General features: G+C 37.7%; 1 protein-coding gene and 1 long non-coding RNA gene across 2 annotated transcripts; one reads left to right on the top strand and one right to left on the bottom strand.

Annotated features, from left to right (window-relative positions):
- Positions 1 to 2,597: 2,597 nt before the first annotated feature.
- Positions 2,598 to 9,573, bottom strand: LOC138888740 (uncharacterized). Its single transcript, XR_011406106.1, has 3 exons — positions 9,483 to 9,573; positions 3,957 to 4,025; positions 2,598 to 3,546 (listed from the first exon to the last, which is right to left on the bottom strand). It is a non-coding gene; the product is annotated as an uncharacterized lncRNA (long non-coding RNA).
- A 3,932-nt stretch (positions 9,574 to 13,505) lies between these two features.
- Positions 13,506 to 24,257, top strand: LOC104230169 (protein SMAX1-LIKE 6). The gene is made up of 3 exons (XM_070169498.1): positions 13,506 to 15,055; positions 15,916 to 16,168; positions 22,224 to 24,257. Exons 1-3 carry the CDS (start codon positions 13,863 to 13,865, stop codon positions 24,048 to 24,050), a joined length of 3,273 nt encoding a protein of 1,090 aa, XP_070025599.1. The 5' UTR covers positions 13,506 to 13,862; the 3' UTR covers positions 24,051 to 24,257.
- Positions 24,258 to 25,288: the final 1,031 nt, after the last annotated feature.

The raw sequence follows: 25,288 nt of genomic DNA, 5'->3' as shown, positions 1-25,288 counted from the left end.
GAAAAATCTACCACTTTCCAAGTCTTCCCATGGGCATAGGCTTCTAAAAGATATATTTTAGAGGATCCAGGTGAGAAATGAGGTAAGTAGTGTATGACGATAGATAATGCTTCAACTTTTGTACCACCCAAGTCAGGGTGAAACATGTCCTTTCAAGGGGACTATACTTAACCTCATATGATGTGAACTTCTTGCTGAGATAAAAGATGGCTTGCTCCTTTCTGTTGGTGATGTCATGTTGACATAGTACGCAACTGAATGAATTATCTAGGACTGTCAAATAAAGAATTAAAGGCCTCCCGAGTTACGGCGGGGCCAACACAGGTGGGTTTGACAAGTACCCCTTAATCTTATCAAATGCCTCCTAGCACTCATCAGTCCATTTGACCGCAGCATCCTTCTTCAGCAACTTAAAGATGGGCTCACAAGTTGTCGTCAGTTGAGCAATAAACCTGTTGATGTAGTTTAATCGCCCGAACAAACTCATCACCTCAGTCTTGTTCCTTGGAGGTGGCAATTCTTGGATAGCTTTGATCTTTGACGGGTCCAACTCAATGCCTCGATGACTAACTATGAATCCTAATAGTTTTCCAGATGGAACACCAAATGCACACTTGGCAGGGTTGAGCTTAAGATTGTACCTACGGAGCCTTTGGAAAAACTTCCTCAAATGTCCGACATGGTCGGCCTGTTGCTTTAATATTACGATCACATCATCCACATAAATCTCAATCTCCTTGTGTATCATGTCATGAAACACAGTAGTCATTGCCCTCATATAAGTTGCCCCAGCATTTTTCATTTAAGTAGTCATTTTTCAAACCAAATGGCATTACCTAGTAGCAATAAGTTCCTCATGGTGTGATGAACGTTGTCTTTTTCTGCATCCTCCTCATCCATCAAGATCTGGAGGTGCCCCGCATAGCAATCCACAAAAGAATCGATCTTATGCTTGGCACAGTTGTCAATCAAAATGTGGATATTTGGAAATGGAAAATTATCCTTTGGACTTGATTTGTTGAGATCGCGGTAATCAACGCACACCCTGGTCTTGTTGTCCTTCTTTAGCACTAGCACAACATTAGCTAACCAAGTGGGGTATTGTGTGACTCGAATGACCTTTGCGTTCAATTGCTTTGTGATTTCTTCCTTGATCTTCACACTCATGTCAGTTTTGAACTTCCTTAACTTCTACTTGACGAGAGGGAATGTCGGGTCAGTGGGCAATTTGTGAACCACCAAGTCAGTACTCAGACCCGGCATGTCGTCATATGACTATGAAAAAATATCTTTATATTCAAACAGTGCTTTGATTATTTCTTCTCTGATTTGTGGTTCCAAGTGTACACTTATCTTGGTTTCCCTAATATTATCCGGATCCCCTAAATTGATTTCCTTGGTTTCATTCAAATTAGGCTTGGGTTTCTCTTCAAAGTGACTTAGCTCTTTACTAATTTCTTCAAATGCTACATCTTCATCATATTCTATTTCATCATCATACTCTATTTCTTGGATTATTATTTCACAGTTAGATTGGCTTTTAAAACTCGTCTGAAGATTCCTCATGCATGTCATGTCATTGAAACCAACATAAAAAGAACTATACAAAGAAATAAAAGAAAATGACACTATCAGGAGTAATGGAAAAGGGAAATTGCATTTTCATTAAAAATAAAGGATAGAAGGGTTTGTACATCAAAATAGATGGAAAATAAAATCTGAATTACAACACTAGAATAATCCAGATAAACTAAAAGAAAAACAAAGCAAACTACCAAAACTCTTTCTGGGTAGGGAGAGGAGTGGCATCCCAATTGTTAATCTTCACTTTTGGCCCAACAAACTACACATCCACTTTGCTGTAACCTTCCCTAGTTTCTACCTATTCACTTCATCAAACAGACTCTAGAACCTTTTAACCAATTCCTCATCAAAATCAACCACAGGCCTTGGAACTGTTGTCACTGGACGCTTCATAGCCCCTGCCTTGATGAAATACCTGGAGAGACATGGGACTGACTTAGGGAGAGACCATACCTTCTTTTTCAGCTTTCGAGCCTTCTTCATATCATCCCTTGTAGGCTTGAACCCCAGACCAAATGTGCCCAGATTTTCACGCAAGGACACTAGCTGCACGATACCTTGCAGAGATGCACCCAGACCCTTGCCGGCATAAAACCATTTTTCAACATCTAGGTTGCTACCATGACGATTGCAGAAGCTAACTTTGGACCCGGGATTTATTCCCCTTCCGAAACCTTTTCAACGGACACTACTTCGTACACTTGATAGACCCACGGCCCGGCCCCTTATCCTCTTCAGCTTCAATAAAAGGGACGGAGGTATCATTGAAAGCACATAAATTCTCATCACCATATACGACGATTTCTTGTCTATCTCATTCGAACTTCACCATCTGATGTAAACTAAGACGGAACTGCCTTGGCAACATATATCCAAGGCCTATCCAATAGCAAATTATAAGAAACAGCCACATCTAGTACCTGGAACTCCATGGTGAATTCGACTGGTCCTATTGTCAACTCGAGCATGATGTCGCCAACAGAGTCTCCCCCCCCCCCCGTCAAAACCTCAGACGCATATGCTATTTTTGTGAATCCTCGCATCATCAACTTTTAACTTGTTCAGAGTAGATAGAGGGCAGATGTTTGCACTGGAACCATTGTCAACTAACACCCTTGTGACCATAGACTCTTCACATTTCACTATGAGATAGAGGGCTCGATTGTGTTTTGTACCCTCTAGAGGCAAATTATCATCATAGAATGTGATCTGATTAGACTCAAATATCTTATTGGCAATACCTAACGGACCTACTCGAGGCCAAAATCTACATCAAACAACATGAATTCAACGAAGCACAACCCAAATTCAAGCTTAAGCAACTATGAGCTTCCAAATTCCGGAACCGATGCCGATTCATACCAAAACAATTCCAGTTGACACCAAATTTCGCACACAAGTTATGATTGACATTGCGGACCTATTTGAACTTCCAGAATTGGAATTCGACCCCGATATTAAAAAGTCCACTCCCGGTCTAACTTCTAAAAATTCCATAAATTTTCCAACTTTCGCTAACTCACGCCAAAACGACATGCGGACCTCCAAATCAACGTCCAAACATGCTCCTAAGATCAAAATCACCATCGAAGCTATTGGAATCATCAAAACTTCATTTCGGAGTCGTCTTCACACAAGTCAAACTATGGTCAACTCCTACAACTTGAACTCCCACTTTAGGGACTATGTGTCCTATAACACTCTGAAACTCTCCCGAAACAAAAACCAAACTCCCGGCAAGTCCTATAACCACAAAATAAAATAGGGAGAGCGATAAATAGGGGATCGAGGCTAATACACTCAAAACAACCGACCAAGTCATTACAAATATGAAAAAAGTTACTTCCAATGCATGAAGAAACTCACTCGAATATTGGAAAAAATTGGTCTTGATAAGCACTGATTGTGCAAAGGTTAACACGAAAGATATTGTGTCCATGATGGCCATGAGTGACTCTAAACCTGAAGTTGGAAACGAGGAGGTAAATGTCACTGACCTTAAAGATCATCTTTATTTTTTAATTTTTTTGAAAAGACTGCCTGTCATGGTGCTCTTATTAATTAATCGAATTAAAAAATTGAGTGTCGTAAGAAAAATTATTTAATAATTTTCTAGGTGTTAAGTTTGAATGCCAGAATCTTGAGTTCAGCGTGTTTGAACTCAAAAAGGAAAAACAAGATCTTGAAAACCTGATCTTATTTTAAAATCTAAAATTAAAACACTCAATTTTGAAAATCAGAAATTAAATAAAGCATCATTTAAAGGAAAAGGTGACATTAGTGATATTCGAGAGTCCCTTGAAAGGGAATTAAAATTGTCCAACAAAAGCTTATACAACCAAGTTGAACTAAATAAAGTAATTCAAGAGGACCTGAATAACGCTATATATGAACTGACTAGAACCTCCAAGTGGGACAGGTCCTCAGAAGCTCTAGTATGGCTGCACCAAAACCAAAGCAGAAATGAAAGTGGATTAGGTTATTGAAAATCTCTCCCTAAGGTCATCCTAAGTATGTAGCTTCTGCATCCAGTGAGTTATATACATATTGTGGTAATACTGGTCACTGCATGAAAACTTGCTTAAATATTTTCAATGCTCAAAATTAAAAGGTTTCAGTATAAAACCAAAAGGAAAGAAAGACTTCTTTTATGTTGAAGTCTATCTTACCAAGCTGGATTAAAAGATATTTAATTCATCCTCTCAATCACAAGTGGGGAACCAACCTAGTATAGGTTTCTAAATCTAAACCTTAATCTGTTTTGCAGGCTAATGTGAGAGGAAGCAGCCAAGACTGGTATATTGATAGTGGCTACTCAAGGCACATGACTAGAAGGAAGAAAACTTTTCTCTTACTAACACTTCCAAGGAGGGAGTGTGGCTTTTGGGAATGGTAAGAAAGGTGAATCACAGGAATAGGTAATATTGGTAAGTTACTCTCTCAAGCTATAGAAAATGTGTATTGTATGAATGGGTTGAACTACAATTTGCTGAATGTCTCATAGATATGTGACACGGGGAACAAGGTCATGTTTGACTCTATTGGGTATCTTATTACAAGTGTGAAATCTGATGAGACAATACTTAAAAAAAGAGATATCACAATGTATACATTGCATCCATTATGTTTCTACTATATAATGAGGTTACATGTCTCAGTGTTCTTGATGATGATCCCTTACTTTGGCATAGATGACTAGGTCGTGCGAGTTTGGCTCAACTTAATAAACTGGCCACAAAAGACCTAGTCTTTTTATTGCCAAAAATTAGCTTGAAAAATGATAAAGTGTGTGATGCATATGTTAAAGGCAAGCATGCCATATCCTCTTTTAAATTGAAGAAGGTTGTCAGTACCTCCAAACTCGTAGAGCTATTTTATATGGACCTTTATGATCCTATGAGGGTTATGAGTAAAGGTGGAAAAAGGTATATTCTGCTTATAGTTGATGACTACTCTTGATATACCTGGACTATGTTTAATTCCAGTAAAGATGAAGCTTTTGACTTTTTTTTTGAAAATTTATCAAAGCAATCGAAGAAAATGGGTCTTTAGCTTGTCAGCATTAGATCTGACAATGGTTTAGAACTTGAAAATGATAGGCTTGTTGAATTCTGTAGCATGCATGGTATTGATCATAATTGTTTTACCCCCAGAACTCATCAAAAATATACAATAGTGGAAAGAATGAATAGAGCACTATGGGATATGGGGAGAACCATGCTAATCTCCAGTGGACTGCCGAAGCGTTTTTGGGCAGAATCTATTTACACTACATGTTACCTCCTAAACAAATACATGGTTAGATCTCTGCTAGAGAAAACTCCCTATGAATTACTTAAAGGAAGAAGAGCCAACGTATCATATCTTAGAGCTTTTGGTTGCAAATTCTATGTTCACAATAATGGCAAGGAAGCTCTAGAAAAAATTGATGCTAGAAGTAATAAGGGGGTATTCTTGAGTTAATCATCACATAGTAAAAAAAATAAAGTTTTTAATGAACGAACTATGTGTGCTGAAGAAATGTGCATGTTGTACTTGATGAATCTGATCTTTTATCAAGAAAAATGTGCATGATGATGATCAAGAGTTTGGTCTTATAAGAAAAGAGAACTTTGATCTTAATGGCCAAAGAAACTCTCTTGAAAGTGAAAAACATGAGGAAAGGAGGCCAATACTGGTGAAATGAAGCATCACATTCCAGGGGAACCTTAATTCCACCTGATGAGGAAGAAGAAAATGGGTTAGAAAACCTTGTTTTTCCCTTAGGTTCTCAAAATGAGTGATTTCCTCTTCCTGGATCTCTAAATGAACAAGGTCAACAACCTCAGAGAAATCCCTGAAAACATCAGAGTTCTCATCCCCTTGAGAACATAATCTCTGACCCCGAATTAGGGATCCATAGCAGATCATCTCTCAGAAATCTATTTGCTTTCCATTATTTTCTATCTATTATTGAGCCAACAAATGCTAATGAAGCCTTGCAGGATGTGAAGTGGATAGTGACTATGTAGGAGGCATTACATCAATTGACCTAAGGATATGACGGTTATTAGAACAAAATGGTTCTTCTAAAATAAATTGGATGAACATGGAACTACAACAAGAAACAAGGCCAGACTCGTGGTCAATTGGTACAATCAAGAAGAAGAGATAGAATATGATAATACTTTTGCTCTAGTGGCAAAGATGGAGGCCATTTGGATGTTGATTGCCCTTGCAGCTTACAAGGAATTCAAAAAATATTAGATGCATATGAAGAGTGCATTCCTGAATGGCTACCTCAAGGAGAAAGTGTATGCGTCTCAACCTCCTGGATTTCAATTTTCAGGAATGTAAGATCATGCTTAGAAACTAGACAAGGCTTTGTATGGGCTAACACAAGCTCCTAAATCTTGGTATGAGAGACCGATTAAGTTTTTCGTTGAAAATAGCTTTATCAGAGGTAAAAATTGATAATATCTTGTTTCTTAGGAAGAAAGGCAAAAAGAATTTGATTGTATTAGTATATGTGATGATATTATCTTTGGTGCCACTGATGAATCTTAGTGCAAAGAGTTATCAGGACTGATGGGTAAAGAATTTGAGATGAGCATGATAAGTGGGTTAAATTTCTTCTTGGGTTGTAAATTAAGAAAACTTCTCATGGAACTCTTATTCATCAATAAAAATACATAAAAAAGTTAATGAAAAGATTTGAAATAGAAAATGCAAAATCAAGACACACTGATAGCCACTGGTACCAGATTAGACATGGATGAATATGGAGCCTGAATATGAAAAGAGGTACAGAGGTATCATAGGTTATCTTTTGTACTTAACTGCTAACTGGCTAGAAATTATCTACAGTGTTGGAGTGTGTGCCAGATTCCAATCCAGTCCTAAAGAATCTCACAAGAAAGCAGTCAAAAGAATTCTCAAGTACTTAAAAGTGAGTCAAGACCTAGGCTCGTGGTACCAAAAAAGTGGAAGTTTTGAGCTTGTTGGATTTTCTTATGTAGACTATGTTGGGTATCCATTGGACAAAAAAAATATCTGGAATGGCTCATTTCATTGGTCCTCGCTTAGTTTCTTCGGCTACTAAGAAATAGAATTCAGTTGCTCATTCCACTCCTGAAGTTGAATATGTAGCTAGTGCTTCTTGTTGTGCTCAACTTTTATGGATTAAACAACAACTTGAAGATTATGGCACCTTACATGTATATGTACCAATCTACTGTGGCAACACAAATGCCATCAATATTTCCAAGAATCATATTAAATATAAGAGAACAAAGCACATTGTATTAGGCATTACTTCTTAAGGATAATTTTGAAAAGGGCCTAATCAGCATGCAGTTCTGTAACACAGAAGATCAAATTGCTGACATATTTACTAAGGCAGTCAACCAGATTACTTTTTAAAAGAAAGATTGGAGCTTGGTTTGATTAAGTTCTTATGATCATTTATGTTATTACTCCTCAAATGATCGTCTAGAAATAAATAAAATAATGATCTAACTGCTGGTTTAATGTCTTTCTTAACCAAGGAAAGCATATTCTTTAAAAAGTCTAATATTGCTACCCTTATGGTCAAGAATAGAGATTTTTTGCATAATGGGAAGAACCAGGCAAATACCCAGGGTTTCTTGCAGACAGGTACGCATTCCTTGTCTACTTAGATGACGTCATATATTGTGTTTACTTGTGCCAAGTCTGCTATCCCAAATTCCTACCTAAATCACACACCGCCCTAAGCTCCCTAAAATCGAACCGTCCATGTGTCACTACCATTTCAATAAAATTACTTCCTTTCAAATTAAAATAGTTCATCTCTCTCTCTCTCCCTCTCTCTCGCTCCCTCACACACGAAAAAAGACCCAATTCCACCCAATATTCAACCCTCTCCCTAATTTCTTGCATGAACCCTAGCCCATTACTCCCCTTAAATCAGCAACTAGCTTGCCTAGAACTTCAAACTACAAACCTAAATCGCGAGCACTCAGAATTTGATCTCAAACCACCAAAATCCTTTTGTCTTGCATAAATCTCTTGCAAGTCAGTCAACCACAATGACGAAGAAGATGATCTACAAAAAGAAACCACTGATAGAGGAGGATAAGCAACGTGTCCAGGCAGAAGTCACCAAGAGAGAGAGAGAGAAGAGAAGAGAAGAGAAGAGAAAGAAGAATATAAATGGGAAAGGATCCAGATGCCAGTTCAAACAAGGAGGAACCCTAGGCGGAACCAAATACTCCCACATCAAACGTCGACATAATAACTGAAAACCCCACTGCTATTGATTTAAAAAGTATATCTATAGGAATAACAAGTAGAGAAAAAATTAGGTTGAGCCTCGTGAAGGTGTGAGTGAACAAAGGGGAACTATTAATGAATCTAACATTGTTGGCACTATGAAAGCTTCTGAAAAGGAAGGAGATGTGACTGTGGATGAGCACTTGGGTACTAATACTCAAGGGGAACCATATGTGGGAGTTGGAACCTCAACTGAGAGGAAACAAGAACCTAATTGAGGAGATAGTGGAAGATATGCTAAGTCCTGATACACAGATAGGACTTGTAGAGGAAGACAGGGCACCAACTAATGACCATGAGTCTGCACTTGCTCCCTTTGACTGACAATGAAGCAGTAAAAAGGGATGCAACTGGTGGTGAAGATGCTTAGACAAATCAGGCACCAGTTGTTAACCCTGTGTCTGAACTTATTTCCTTTTCTGTTAATGAACCAACTCTGGGAGAAGAGAGATCCCAGGGTCAAGATGACCAACCAGTTTTAATCTAGTAGATCAGGATGTGGATGATGTGCCCCCAGTATTCGTATATAGGAATAAATAAGGGAAGAAAGGAAAAAAGAGGGACCTAAGAACTAGATTAGGTTCCCCTCCAAAGACCCCAAAAAGGATAAGATTAATGAGGGAACTGGAGAACTAGTTAGAATTGAAAAGGAAGGAGATCTTGCTTCCAAACCTCCCCGGCAGAAGCCATATACCAATAGAAGCAAGAAGCAGGCTGAGGTTACATATCTTGAAATAGCTTTAGAGATGGAGGAAAGGAAAAAGAAAGCTATATGAATCAAGCATTGTTGGATATTAATTTGAGGTTCTTGAGGTTTTTTAAGGCCAAGGTGTTGAGAGGAAAGATAATCTCCGCTGTCAATAGAGATGGAATGACAAAACTAGTCAAAAGTGGAGAACAAGGGTGGAAGACCCTGTTTCTAAAATAAGACAGAAGATTTTGGCAAGAAGTAGTGGAATTCTTTATCCACTGCAGTGCAGTTGAAAGAGTCATAACAAGCACGTCAAAAAGTAGACATGAAATCAATGCTCTTCACATGACCTATATGGATCTACTGGAGATGGAAGAAAAGATTAACTTGCTTGGGGTAATGATCAACCACATACCTAGAGCGGCAGATAGGTCCAAGAGTGAGCACTCTACTCCTTATGAGTTCTTTTTGTCTGAGATAATTGCTTACTTTAGAGCTCCTGTCAGCAAGTAGAAATCTGTAAATATGCTGGATGAGTTTGGGGAAGAAATTCTGAATAATTGTGGGTATAAAGAGGAGGCTGAAGAGGAATATATTCCTGCTGGTGGCTTTCCTGACAGTGCTAAAATTTCAGAGCTTCAATAATAAATATTGGCCCTATTACAGTTAGTGGAGATACAAGTTGCAGAGATTGCTAGAATAACGAATGGCAGTCAAAAGCTGGAGGACGACTTGACTAGAGAAAGGGGGTAGTGGCACATCTATAGTCCTCTGGTCCCACTTCTATTCTTTATGTAGTTTTCATTCAGTTAAACTTGTTTTGTAGCCATGTAATTAACAATTATGAATTGGTTTTTATGGATTGATGATGATGCCTTAGCTAATTTACAGTTTTTGTCTGGTGATTCCTATCTTGCATTAATATTTCTACTTTTTGATGGCTAGCATCCATAGAGTGATTGTTCTAGATGTCTTTTACTTGATTGAATGTTGTATAGCCCTAGTGGCCATAAAACTACTAGTTAACCTATTCTATTTTTTCAATGATGCCAAAGGGAAAGTGAATATTTTGGTTCGTGTTCGTTGTTTGCCATCATTAAAAGGGGGAATTTTTGTTGGAAATTGAGTTTTGATGATCAACAAATATATTATCTGTTGAGGCTTAGCCCTTAGGTCTACTGGTGATTCTTGTACAGCTCAGAGTCCTAACGAGAATGGAATTCACTTTCGCACAAGACAAAGATGTATCTATACTATGTTGACCAAAAAGCTATGTGATTACGTCAGAAAATCTTGGCAGATCTTTTTTAGGTCAGGTTTATGCCAAGATTTACGGAAGTACTTGTGGAAGTAAATTTTACTTCTTTAGAAGATCGAAGGAAAATCCTTTTACTTCCTTTATTTACTAGGGTTAGGAGATTTGGTACAACTTGATTAACACTTTTCTATTCCTAGTCGTCTATTTAGTGTAACTTGGTTAACACTCTTCTATTCCTAGCCGTCTACTATGTATCCGTATGTATAGGACAAGTTTATTTTGGCAGAGGTTGCGCACCTACACACAAATCTGAGAGATCCTTTTTGTGAGCAGCAACTTTGCGAGAACCAAGAGCAAGACAAATTGAAGAACACAATTCTAGAGACTAATTCAAGTATGGTTCGTTTTTTCTTGATCTTGTAATAGGTATTTTGAGTTGTAATTTTACACTTGCTTGTATTAGAAGCTGTTTATAAGAACTTTTGAGCGGCCATCTTTTGTTCTAAACTAAAATATTAGTTTGGAGTGAGTAGCTGCGATCAATTTGATTGTAGGCTAGTGAGTGACTAGATTTAGTCACTTATGTAATAAAAGAGTTTTGTAACCTGAAACTACTCGTCGTTGTTAGCGAAGTTTGTGAGAAAAATCCTAGAGTTGGGTTCGTGGTTTTTACTCCCTTGAGTAAGGAAGTTTTCCACGTAGGATTGTTGTTTTCTTTATTTTTCACATTTATTACAAGAATTACAAGAATCAGTTTAACAACCAGGTTCTGAGGAAAGTGTAAACTTCTGGTTGAGAATTCTAATTGGTCGATACACTATTTACTCCTCCTCTAGTGTATAAGTGGTGTATAAGTTTACCAGGCAGGAGGTAGGTCAAGGGGCTGGGGATGGCGGGGTTTAATATGGGGTGGCGGTGTGGACAGGGAGTATTGAAAGTGAGTTTCAAAAAAAATTGTTTTAGTAGGGAAGTTATTTTTCTGAAATTGAAGGAAGAGGAGTTCATAAAGATAAATTTTTTTAGAATATTTAATTCAGCCAAATATGAAAATTTTGAAAAATATTTTTCAGATAAGGTTTTCCTCCCTATCAAGCACACCCTATATGTGTATCTCAATACCAACACAAGATTATATTGATATGTAATGTCTAGATCCTCTATTGCTGTAAATTAATTTTTATCTATCTAAAAATTATAACTTTATCTATCTGAATTTACTTGCAAACCCCTAGAAACATTTAAACTAATAATGAATCTCAAAGTGCTCTAACGAAAGTCAAAAGGATTCTTACATTCTTTCACATAAGTGCTCATCATGTTAATAGAAAGTGTAAGGAATTCCGAATCAAATACTTTTTGTGCAAATGGGAAGATGACAAAGGAGTCTACATTTGACGACTTTGGTCGCTTCTTTTTGTTGTCAAATCATTCCTCCTCTGACCTTTATGGTATAATTAGACGAAGTGAACACTAATGATTACAGTGCAGTAAAGAATTCCTCATTATAGTTATGCAAATAATAAATAAAAAACTCTTTGAAGCTATTGGTATTTTGCCTTAAGTCAACAATATGCTAATGACCAGCAGAGTGTCTTTCATTATTGCTAAATCAAATTTACAGAAACCAAGATTACAAAAAATTTGGAATTAGGATGCTTTTGTAAAACGGTGGAACCTTGATTCTTAAAGAATATAAAGAAAGTTAGAAAGAAGAAAAGAAGCTCAAACAATATTTTAGGAATCAGCACTATATTTGCAGAGATATTTGGGTACGACACAGTCTCATATTAAAAGTTATTAATGAAAATAAATTGTATATCAACTACAATGCAATACACTAACATTGTTAATGATTGCAGGTTACTCCTCCTACAGCTAGATAGCCCTTCTATAATATCCATCTACAGAGAGTAGAATTGTGTTGTAGATACTTTAGCTAAATATGGATCCATCCATGCACAGGAGAAGTGCAAACTTTTTGCGACACCACCATCTTTTGTCGAGTCTTCATATCATAAAGATTGTAGTGGTATATTACAAAGGAGGCTTGTTCCAACAAATTCTAGTACTTCAACACAACTGCACTCTGCTATAAATAGTTTGTGTAATAGTAGTGGTAACTCTATTTCTACTGGTGTAGCATCTACTTTTCATTTTCAGTCTACTAATGCTTCCAGGAAGCTTTGTTGTAAACCAGGAAGCTTTGTTGTAAACCCTAGCTTAGCAACTATGATGCCTCTTATGCATCTACTCAGTTCCCATGTATCTGTTTAGCTTATCTATAATATAAGTACATCCTTTTGACCCAAAAAAATAAATAAATAAATTGTATATAAATTGCAGTGATACTTTTAAAAGTATGAGACTGACTTTTCAAGAAAAATTAAGTGAATCTGATCCAAAAAGAATATTATTGTATTATGTTAAGAGTATCTTTAGACCGTTAATGCCAAACGGATGATGCATCTTGACTTAACTTTATAGCGGCTAAGAGAAAGGCAAAAGGAGAATAATTTTATGTTGAGTAAACACGAGCACACACTTTTATACCATTCACATACATTTGGATGCAAACGGTTCGTGTATTGCTGCACTAGAAATAGACCATTCTACAAGTAGAAAGTGACGTTGGAGTCCTATTTGGCCCATCACTTAATGAGTGGACTCAGCATCTCTCTCTCACTGTCATGACTCATGATACACTGAGTATTTTTTAACCCTTGTAACAAGAATTATAAGTAATAAATATAATAAGTTCACAAAGATCTCAAATATACTACTTCTTTTGTCCCAATTTATATGATGGTATTTGACTTCACACTAAGTTAAAAAAAAGACAATAATTATTGAAGTTAGTGATAAAAAGAACTATAAATATTTGTGTGATAATAAATCATCTCATTAGAGATAAAATAAAAAAATTAAAAGTTAAATTATGTTTAAATTTAAAAAGTATTTTTTTTAGGACCGGCAAAAAAGAAAAGAATATAACGTAAGTACCATACAAGAATCTATACTCAGTTACCACCTACACTTGCCTTGTGTTGTGTCGAAAAAAGAGTGGTCCCCTACGTGTATAACCATCACAAGTCTCCCCACCACCAACAGCAGCCACCAACAGTGTCAAGCACCATCAACAAACAAACATTTTATTAACCCCACTATCTCCCTCGCCTAGGACCTCCCTTTCCTTCCTCTCCTACCAATAAATAACACAAGAACACCCCCATGTAATGTTTCTATTAAGAGGTTCCGCCACCATATTTCTCAACTTTCCTTCTTTCTTTTCTTTTTTTATAGTAGTATAGCTACTCCGTACTTGTACTAATACCAACATGAGATATTTCAGAATTTGATGCAAATAACATTATATATATTGCTAGTACTTTGTTGTCAGCTCTTTTGTGGTAGTAACTTTTACTCCTATATTTTATGCTTTCTTGATACTACTAAGTGACATTTCAAGAATTCCGTACTTTGTGTTCACGGTTACCCCTACAACAACAACAAAGTACTTTCTATTTTAATCTACCGGAGATGCCAACGCCAGTTACTAGTGCCAAGCAATGCTTGACACAAGAAGCAGCCATAACCCTCGACGATGCTGTGGCTGTGGCAGCTCGTCGCGGCCACACTCAAACTACATCTCTTCATTTCATTTCTTCCTTATTATCTCTTCCTTCTTCATGTTTACGTGAGGCGTGTTCGCGTACACGTAACAATGCGTACTCTGTACGCGTCCAATTCAAAGCTCTAGAAATTTGTTTAGGGGTGTCAATGGACCGGTTGCCTTCGTCGCCTAACAAGATCGACGATCCACCTGTGTCGAATTCTCTCATGGCTGCCATAAAGCGATCTCAAGCGAATCAGAGACGACAACCGGAGAATTTCAGTTTTTATCAGCAACTGCAACAGCAGAATCAGTCAGCTTCTTGTTCTTCAGTTCCAGTAGTCAAAGTTGAGCTGCGGAATCTCATAATTTCTGTACTTGATGATCCTGTTGTGAGCAGAGTATTTGGTGAAGCTGGTTTTAGAAGTTGTGATATTAAGCTTGCTCTTCTCAGGCCTGTTCATCAACTCTTCAGATATTCAAGATTCAGAGCACCACCTATGTTTCTGTGTAATTTAAGCAGTCAAACTGATTCGTATAACCATAGTTTTAGCTTCCCTTTCTTGGGTTTTAGTAGCGGAGAAGATGATTGCAGGAGAATTGGGGAGGTTTTTATCAAGAATAGAGGAAGAAATCCACTGCTTCTTGGTACTTTTGCACATGGTGCTATGAATAGTTTCTTGGAAATGGTAGAGATGGAAAAAGGAGGAGGAATTCTTCCCCTTGAAGTATGTGGATTGAGTGTGATTTCTATTGAGAATGAGATATTAAGGTTTGTTACAGGGGAATGTAATGAGGAATTAGTGAAGTTGAAGTTTGAGGAGATTGGAACTATAGTGATGCATAGTATAGGGTCTGGTCTTGTTGTCAATTATGGAGATTTACAAATTTTAGCAAGAGATGATTCTTCTATTGATTCTTGCAGGTATATAGTTAGCAAATTGACAAGTTTATTAGAGATTTATCATGGGAAATTATGGTTGATTGGGTGGGTGGAGAGGTATGAGATATATTTGAAAATTTTGAATAGATTTCCTTGCATAGAGAAAGATTGGGACTCGCAAATTTTGACAATCACTTCTTCAGGACCTCCTAAGGAGGAATCATTTCCCAGATCCAGGTAAGCTGAAAACTCTTTCCAATAGATGTTCAGTTAAATCCTTTAAAAGAAAAACAAAACAAAATGGACCTATAGAGAGGGCAATTGGTATTTACATTACTCACCCAATTAATTTAGAATTGAGGCATAATTGATTCACAGATGGATGGTGTAAGAATAAAGAGTTGTTATTTTTGGTTAAGGAACTTAGATTAATTTTAATTTGTCTTGGTGAAATTACAAATTTTCTAAGGTAAAAGCCAGAGGATGGTTGAAAAGACAGAAGACTAATAGAAGCTTAACAGGACGATAGCTGACTCTTGGTGAAATATTTTTTGTTGTTGTATTTCAGGAGCTTTTCTAAAGCGGGCAGATTTTATGAAAAGAAAAAATATAAATTTGCTTATGTACTATCCGAAATTGCTAGATTTTTTCTTTGGTTATACTTTAAGTCCATTTATTACCTTGTTGTTAGAAAATCATCTCGTACTTACCTTTGTTATTAAGTAGCTCCAGCTTAAAATGGGTGGACTACATTTGTGTCAAAATTTTTTGAGGAAAAAAAAAAACTAAATTTATCCCTTAACTTTTAACTATGGCTTAAAATGACTCTCATGTAGGAGCTCTATTAGGAGTCAAAGGCAAAAATGAGATTATTTTTTTCCTAACAAGTGTAATTAGACCAAAAGTATAACAGGCCAAATTTACTCAATTTCGAAGTTCAATGTCAAATTTTTGACCATTTTCCCTTTAATTAATAAGTTAGTATAGCTTTCAACAATAGACAATTTGTGATATTACTTTCTCTACATTCTAAACCAATCAGTGTTTTTGGTTTTAAGTATCTCTAATATGATGTACGTACAATTTATACTTAACAGCTTGATGGAATCATTTGTGCCGTTTGGAGGATTGTTTTCAGCGCCAGCTGCTGATCATGATATTAAAAGCTGCTCATACCAGAGTGCATCCCGCTGTCACCTCTGCAATGAGAAATGCAAACAAGAGATAAACACACTCTCAAACACTGGATTTAGCAGTGTTTCAGTTGCACATCACTGCCAATCAAGTCTGCCTTCTTGGTTGCAAATGACTGATCAACTCCGCTCTAATGGAGGACTGGATGCTATCAAGGTCTGTGTTTCTCTCAATTCTACTAGTCAACTTCTCTATTTTTCTAGTACTAGCATAATATTAGACAAAGATGGCTCTAAGGTGGGTTCTATGGTTTCAACTACACTCATTACTTTATGTATACATATGCAACAAGAAATTTAAAATGTATGCATAAAATAAGACCACACTTTTTTATTATATGAAGAAAAATTCACCTAAATAGTCGCTAACCCAACCGCTTAAACTAAAAGTGTTGGGAATAAAACCCCACAGAAATAATATTCACGATAATAAAAGCGGAATAATAATGTAGCACCAATATACGGTAATTAACAAGAATAAAAGAGTAACAACGACACCAAGATTTTTACGTGGAAAACTCTTTTAATAAGGAAAAACCACGGCCCCGAGAGGAGCAACTGATATCACTATAGTAAGGAATTTTACATTTTGTAGGTCCGAGTAAAATACTTCAAAGACCACTACAACACTCAAAAGAAATAACCCTCTTTTGATATTCCCACCTCACTACAATATCGCTCATTCTCTATTTTTCTCACAGACTATTTTCTTATACCCTGTCTGTGAAACCTCACTCTTTCTTTCTCTCTTTGTTGGTGTGAATAAATGAGAGTTGAAGCTCTCCTTTTATAGTCAAACCTTCACTCTCTAAAGCCTACAATATTTGACAATTTACACACATTTTTCATAATTCAACAAGGTTGGCTACCTAACCAAACCAAGTCAACAAGGTTGGCTACCAAACCAAAGAAACTTTTATTAGGCACATGCCTAATACTTCTTCAATGAGATGGACATCATCAATCTCCCCCTCCAGTCTCATTCATCTAGAGGAGGTAGCACTGTCTTCTAGTTTGAGTGCATGCCGACAAGTTCTTTGCATAGCTCGAACTTGTTCCTTGGTACCACCTTGGTCAGCATATCTGCGGGATTCTCACTTGTAGAAATCTTCAAGACTTTTAGAGATTCATCATCTACCATTTCTCGAATCCAATGATATCTCACATCAATGTGTTTGGTCCTTGCATGGTACATAGAGTTCTTGCTAAGGTCTATTGCACTTTGACTGTCACAATAGACGACATACTCCTTCTGATGCAATCCAAGCTCTTGAAGGAACCGTTTGAGCCATACCATCTCCTTGCCAGTTTCTGTAGCGGCAATGTACTCTGCTTCAGTTGTTGAAAGTGCAACACACTTCTGCAACTTAAACTGCCATGATATAGGTCCCCCTGAAAATGTAAATAAATATCCAGTAGTGGATTTTCTGTTGTCAATGTCACCTGCCATATCAGCATCTGTATAGCCCTTCAAGATTGGATCAGATCCTCCAAAGCACAAACAATCTCCCGTGGTACCTCTCAGGTACCTGAGTATCCACTTGACTGCTTCCCAATGTTCCTTTCCAGGATTTTCAAGAAACCTGCTGACAACACCAACTGCGTGAGCAATATCAGGTCTAGTACATACCATTGCATACATCAAGCTTCCGACTGCTGAAGAATAAGGAACTTTAGCCATGTTCCCTTTCTCTTCCACTGTTGTAGGACACATCTTTTTACTCAACTTTAGATGACCAGCAAGAGGTGTGCTGACTGGCTTAGCATTCTTCATGTTGAAGCGTTCTAGTACACGTTCAATGTACTTCTCCTGAGATAGCCACAACTTTCTACTTGTTCTCTCTCGAACTATCTTCATCCCTAGAATTTGTTGTGCTGGGCCCAAGTCCTTCATATCAAATGACTTGGACAGATCTCCTTTCAACTTTGCTATCAACCCCTTGTCTTTTCCTACAATTAACATGTCATCCACATACAACAACAATATAATAAAGTTATTCTCAGAAAATCTTTTGAAGTATACACATGGATCAGAATAGGTCTTTAGGTATGTTTGACTTTTCATGAATGAATCAAACTTCATGTACCACTGCCTTGGTGCCTGCTTCAATCCATAAAGACTCTTATTCAATTTGCACACCATGTGTTTCTTTCCAGCTACTTCAAATCCTTCTGGTTGCTCCATATAAATCTCCTCTTCCAAATCTCCATGAAGAAATGCAGTTTTCACATCCAACTGCTCCACTTCAAGATCTAGGCTAGCTGCTAAGCTCAAAATTGTTCGAATAGAAGTCATTTTAACAACGGGGGAGAAAATTTCGTCAAAATCAATACCTTTCTTCTGTTCGAAGCCTTTAACCACCAATCGAGCTTTGTATCTGACCAGCTTGCCATCTCCATCTTTCTTGAGTTTAAAGACCCATTTGCATTTGAGTGGTCTTTTACCCTTTGGAAGTTCAACCAGCTTGTATGTGCCATTTTTCTGGAGAGATTCCATCTCTTCTTGCATAGCTTTCATCCACTGGTTCTTTTCTGGATGGGACAACACCTCCTTAAGACTTTCTGGCTCCCCCTCATCACTGATGAGGACATACTCTGTGGAAGGGTACCTGCGTGACTCTACCCTTGGCCTCTCTGATCTCCTCAGAGGTTGAGGTTGTTCTTCTCCCTGAGTGGGGTGCTCCACTTCCTCGACACCTTCATCAAGTTGCTCCCCCTGCTCAATAACCTCACCAGGTTGCTCCCCCTGCTCGGCAACCTCGTCGGTCGTACTTTCTGCACTTGTGGGATTGTTAGAAGTAGAAGGAATAGTAACAAAGTTAGGAATTATACCATTCTTCGCCTTTTCTGACATATCAGCAGCAGTTCCAACTTCACTTTCTCGGAAGACTACATCTCTACTTCTGATGACCTTCTTCTTTACAGGATCCCACAGTCTGTACCCGAACTCTTCATCTCCATATCCGATAAATATGCAGGGAATAGATTTATCATCCAGCTTTGTTCTCTGCTCTTTTGGTACATGTGCAAAAGCTCTGCAACCGAACACCTTCAGATGCGAGTAGGACACCTCCTTGTTGGTCCAGACTCTCTCTGGGATTTCAAACGCCAACGGAACTGATGGACTCCTATTGATCAGGTAACAGGCTGTCTGAACTGCTTCACCCCAGAATGACTTAGGCAGTTTAGCCATTCTGAGCATGCTTCTCACCTTCTCCACAATGGTGCGGTTCATCCTCTCGGCTACGCCATTGTGCTGTGGGGTTCCAGGAACTGTCTTTTCATGTCTGATCCCATGACTTGAACAATACTCTTCAAATTCCCTTGAAGTGTACTCACCTCCATTGTCACTTCGGAGACGCTTTAGCTTTCGACCCGTCTCCCTTTCTACTAGAGCATGAAACTTCTGGAAAACTTGAAACACCTGATCTTTGGTTTTCAAAATATAAACCCATAATTTTCGTGAAGCATCATCAATAAAAGTAACAAAATATTTGTTACCGCCCATTGATTCAATTTCCATTGGGCCGCAAACATCAGAATATACTAAATCAAGTATATTCAATTTTCTTTCAGACGATGTCTGAAATGAGACTCTATGCTGCTTACCAAATAAACAGTAGTCACAAGGTTTTACCGTTGTACCTTTGGCATAAGAAATGAGTGATTTCTTGGCAAGAATCTGCAATCCCTTCTCGCTCATATGACCCATTCTTTTGTGCCACAAATCTACAGAAATCTCATCTTGTGCCGCGTTCAATTCACCTTGGCATATTTCTGCATTTGTCCTGTACAACGTGCCACGAGCAACTCCCTTTGCAATCACCAATGATCCCTTAGTGAGTCTCCACTTTTGATTTGCAAAATAACTCTCGTATCCATCTCGGTCTAAAGCAATTCCCGAGATCAAGTTCATCCGCAAATCAGGTACATGCCGCACATCCTTTAGAACCAATGTGCATCCGACATTTGTCTTGATACAAATGTCACCAATCCCCGCAATCTTTGAGTAACTTGTGTTACCCATTTTCACTGTGCCGAAATCACCTGCTACATATCTGCAAAAAAGATCTCTTACCGGTGTGGCATGGTGAGATGCCGCTGTGTCAACCACCCATTCCGACTCTGGACCTGACAGGTGCATGCATTCCTCTTCCTCATTTATAAAGAGGACAACATTATCATTATTTTGCACCATGGCGGCTGTGTTGTCGTCATTCTTCTGGCCACTGGTTTCACCTTTGCCCTTCCTTGGATTTGGGCAATCTCTTTTGAAGTGACCTGGTTGATTACAGTTGTAGCAATTTCTGACTCTTGATTTGGATCGGTTCTTTGACTTCCCACGAGCTCCGGATCTACCATAGTTGTTCGAACTCCTTTGATAACTCCTGCCTCTACCTTCTGTGATGAGAGCCTGTCCTTGATTTTCAGGCTTCTTTCTCATCTTCTCATTGAGTAGAAGAGCCGATGTGACATCTTTCAACTCAATAGTAGTCTTACCGTGCAGGATGGTTGTTGCCAAATTATCGTACGAAGATGGCAACGAGTTCAATAGCAAGATGGCTTTATCTTCTTCCTCGATTTTCACTCCGAGGTTGGCAAGCTGTGTGATTAGTCCGTTAAACACATTTAAATGTGACAAAAAATTCGTACCTTCACTCATGTGTAGGGCGTATAACTGCTTCTTCAGGTACAATTTATTTGTCAGCGTTTTGGACATGTATAGGCTTTCCAACCTTGTCCAAATTCCACGTGCAGTGTCTTCATCAATGATGTTATTTACCACATCATCTGATAAGTGCAACCTGATTGCACTAGCAGCTCTTTCATCCAAGTCAGCCCAATCCTCAGTTTTCATGGTATCAGGCTTCTTTGCCATGTTGAGAAACCGTTACCTCCGTTGAATTTTGCTACCTCGTACTTTACTCCGGACATTTTTATTTTTCACCGAGTATAGTACTACTGATAGTGAATAGTATTTCAGTGAACGAGCAGAACTTGTGCTCTGATACCAGTTGTTGGGAATAAACCCCCACAGAAATAATATTCACGATAATAAAAGCGGAATAATAATGTAGCACCAAGATACGATAATTAACAAGAATAAAAGAGTAACAACGACACCAAGATTTTTACGTGGAAAACCCTTTTAATAAGGGAAAAAATCACGGCCCCGAGAGGAGCAACTGATATCACTATAGTAAGGAATTTTACACTTTGTAGGTCCGAGTGAAATACTCCAAAGACCACTACAACACTCAAAAGAAATAACCCTCTTTTGATATTCTCACCTCACTACAATATCGCTCACTCTCTATTTTCCTCACAGACTATTTTCATATACTCTGTCTGTGAAACCTTACTCTTCCTTTCTCTCTTTGTTGGTGTGTAAGAAATGAGAGTTGAAACACTCCTTTTATAGCCAAACCTTCACTCTCTAAAGCCTACAATATTTGACAATTTACACACACTTTTCACAATTCAACAAGGTTGGCTACCTAACCAAATCAAGTCAACAAGGTTGGCTACCAAACCAAAGAAACTTTTATTAGGCACATGCCTAATACTTCTTCAATGAGATGGACATCATCAAAAAGTAGCCAGTCGATGTACAATCCATATATATTATAGGTATATATATGTAAACTGGCTAGGAAAAATAAACTTTAAACCCGGCATGCTTTTTGTGTAAAGATCCCTTATATGAACCCACTTATTTCCTTTTGTTTAGGTTCTGCAGTTTTCTTCTTCGACACCTTAACTCCTCTGGAGTTATATATTCTTCCTTGTGTGCTTACAAATTTTCTAAATTACTTGACTACAAGTGTGTTTGGTATGACAGAAGTCATTTTACGCTAAAATTATTTTCCTTTTTTTTTTGGTACAGCTAAAAATGTTTTTATGTCCTGCAAAAAATGCATATTCAAATTTAATAATAATTTAGCAACTCGGAGTTTGTTTTGATGAAACTTTGAGTTAAAGAGATTAATAATAATATTTAAATGTCATTTAAAGCAAGTAATGTGAAGCTAAAAGTAAAATACTTGTAATCTTAATGGGATATCAAAACATGGAAAAATGACTTTCTTATGAGAAATATTTTCTTTGAAAAATAACTTTGATCATATACCAAACCGAGCTTACAGTAAAATAAATCTTAACATCTTTTCGGTCTAATCATGTAATAACTTCGTTATATGACTTCAGTGCAGGCCAAAGATGATAAAATGGTATTGGGTGCTAAAATTGCTGGTTTGCAGAGAAAATGGGACAATCTCTGCCAGCGTTTACACTACAATCAACCATTATCCAAGGCTAGCAGTTTTGAGTTGGGTTGTCAAGTTCCATCAGTTGTAGGTTTTCAAGTTGTTGATCAAGACCAAAACGAAGGTGTCAACGACGACAAAAGCGGCCACAAAAATGCATCTTCAGCAGAAACTGAAAGGAAGATAATGAATTCCACAGTCTCTTCATCAAATGAAAGCAGTCCTTTAGGTATGATATCAGAGGCTGGCAATGACAATTTTCTATCTAAGTTTAGTGAAACGCCCTCAAAAAGTGTCGATGAGCGTGGCCTCAACTCTCCAGCCTCTGTAACTTCAGTGACAACAGATTTAGGTTTGTGCGTGGCCTCTACTTCTCCAGGCAAAGAACAAGAGCAGCTGACAATTCCGAGTAGCATCAATCAAGCACATCATATATCATCCAATGTATCTGCAAGTGCTGAGGTGGTCTCGGGGAGTTTCTTTAACCGGTCCCCACTATCGCCATCTTCTAATTCTCTTCAGTGTCACCACAAGCAATTGGATCCAAAAGATTTCAAGATGCTATACGCAGCTCTTATGGAAAAGGTCGCCTGGCAAGAGGAGGCTGTAAATGCTATTAGCCAAACAATAGCTCAGTGCAGAAGCAGAAATGAAAGAAGCAATTGCACACGTCGTGGGGACATATGGCTCAATTTCCTCGGACCTGATAAGATTGGTAAGAAGAAAGTTATGATTGCATTGGCGGAGATTCTATATGGAAGCACAAACAACCTAATCTGTGTGGATCTAAGTCTCCAGGACGAAGTCGGGTTGTTTGATTTACAGGTATTGAATAGATATGATGTGAAATTCAGAGGGAAGCATGTTGTTGATTATGTTGCTGATAAATTGAGGAACAACCCCTTATCTGTTGTTTTCCTAGAAAATGTGGATAAAGCTGACCTACTCGTTCAGAAAAGCTTGTCCCAGGCTGTTAAGACTGGTAGATTTTCTGATTCTCATGGTAGAGAAGTTAGCATAGCTAACGCAATCTTTGTGACAACATCATCAAGATTAGATGAAGAAACAACTCTTCATTCTACCGAAGAAACAGTTCATGACTATTCTGAAGAAGATATATTGGCAGCTAAAGGATGGCAAATCCAGATGCTAATAGCATTTGATCTTGCAGATGATGTCGAAAGTCCTAACTCAAGTACATTAGTAACCAGTAGAAAAAGATCATCTAGCCGTATCATTGTGAATAAAAGAAAGCTTACTGGTTCAAGCGGAAGCGTACATCAGCAATGTGGAAGCTCGGAGATGGCCAAACGAGCACACAAGGAATCAAACACATGCCTAGATTTGAATCTTCCAGCTGAAGAGAGTGAAAATTATGACACATTTAATGGAGATTCTGGATGTGACTCATGGTTGAAAGAATTATTTGCACAATTTGATGAGACTGCGATTTTCAGGCCATTTGATTTCGACTCTCTGGCTGAAAAGCTGTTGAAAGAGATCAGACTATGCTTCCACAAAATTGTCGGTCCAGAATGTTTGCTAGAGATCGACACCAAAGTATTGGAACAGATTCTAGCAGCAACATGTTTAACAGACAGTAAGAAAGTAGAAGATTGGATTCAACATGTTCTTAGCAAGGGATTCGTGGAAGCTCAAGAAAGGTATAGTCTAAGTGCACGTTCTGTAGTGAAACTTGTGACTTGCGAGAGTAGTTTCCAAGAAGTGCATATACCAGGAGTTCTCCTTCCTAGTAGAATCATAGTGAATTAAAAGAAATAAGTTTGCCTATTTATATGTAATATATATATTGTATAAACATTTTAGCACCTAGTTAATTATGCATGTGCTGCCCGATCTATCCCATGTTTTATTGGTTTTTGCGGGTCACGTTTGTATAGTTTTAAGGGCATAAAAATTGTAGATTTCACCTAAGGTATCTGCAAGCTCTGAATTATTTATGTGTTATGAGTTTATCAATGTTGCTCCCTATTGTATTACATTTATTTTGTCTTTTGAACTTTTTCCTCTTTTGGGGGTCTACAAGTTACAAGTTGTGTTCATATTCTTTCTAAAAGTTCCAATCAAAGTGACACTCTTACCCCGTTATATATAAAAAGACGATGCTTTTGTACTTATAAAACTCTATAAAGCCATATAAGGAATTTTTCTGATAGGGGTAACAGATCCGCAAACCTTGGGAAAATTACTACTATATATACCTTGAAAAGTGAGTTTATATTTAATTAGGCATCTTGATGCACAAGAGTTGATTGGAAGTAGGGGTTGAATCTATTGCTTAGCTTAGCTCTTGTATGGGATGTTCCTAGTTCGAATGTTGACCGTCTCTCCTTAATGTTTTTCCATTTTTAACATAACGAACTAACTGCAGCCCAGATTTTTTTATATATTTATAGTTTGCTCTTTTACTTTTGGTTCCTCCCCCCGCCAAACATACACAACACCCCAACCCACTTTTTCTTTTGATTAGTTAGATTCCCTCATTCACGCCACCGGTCAGTCATCACCGGAAGTTCTCCGGTATTCGGCGAGACCCAATAACTACCGATGAAGTCCTCACCTCTGTTTATATTGAAGATAGTGGTGCCCCTCCGTCTTCAAATAGTAATGTAGACGAGTTTTTAACATAAAAGCAAATCCAAATTAACCTAAATTATGGTAGAATTATATCAAATATTACAAAATTACGTTTTGCCAAAAGTAATATATAAATCCAGACACCATTGATATTACAAAAGGAAAGATAGTACTAGTAATAAAATTTTACTACGGAGATAAAAACTTTAAAAAAAAAAAAAAAAAGGAGGAAAAAAACAAAGAGGACCGAGGACTGATCCATGACTATGAGAAACTATTGGGAATAAACCCCCACAGAAATAATATTCACGGTAATAAAAGCCGAATAATAATGTAGCACCGAGAGACGGTAATTAACAAGAATAAAAGAGTAACAACGACACCAAGATTTTTACATGGAAAACCCTTTTAAT

Source organism: Nicotiana sylvestris, chromosome 3 (assembly GCF_000393655.2).
Source record: "Nicotiana sylvestris chromosome 3, ASM39365v2, whole genome shotgun sequence".
NCBI classification, from domain to species: domain Eukaryota; kingdom Viridiplantae; phylum Streptophyta; class Magnoliopsida; order Solanales; family Solanaceae; genus Nicotiana; species Nicotiana sylvestris.
Note: the sequence above shows the minus strand (reverse complement) of the source record. Positions and strands in the feature narration are given on the sequence as shown.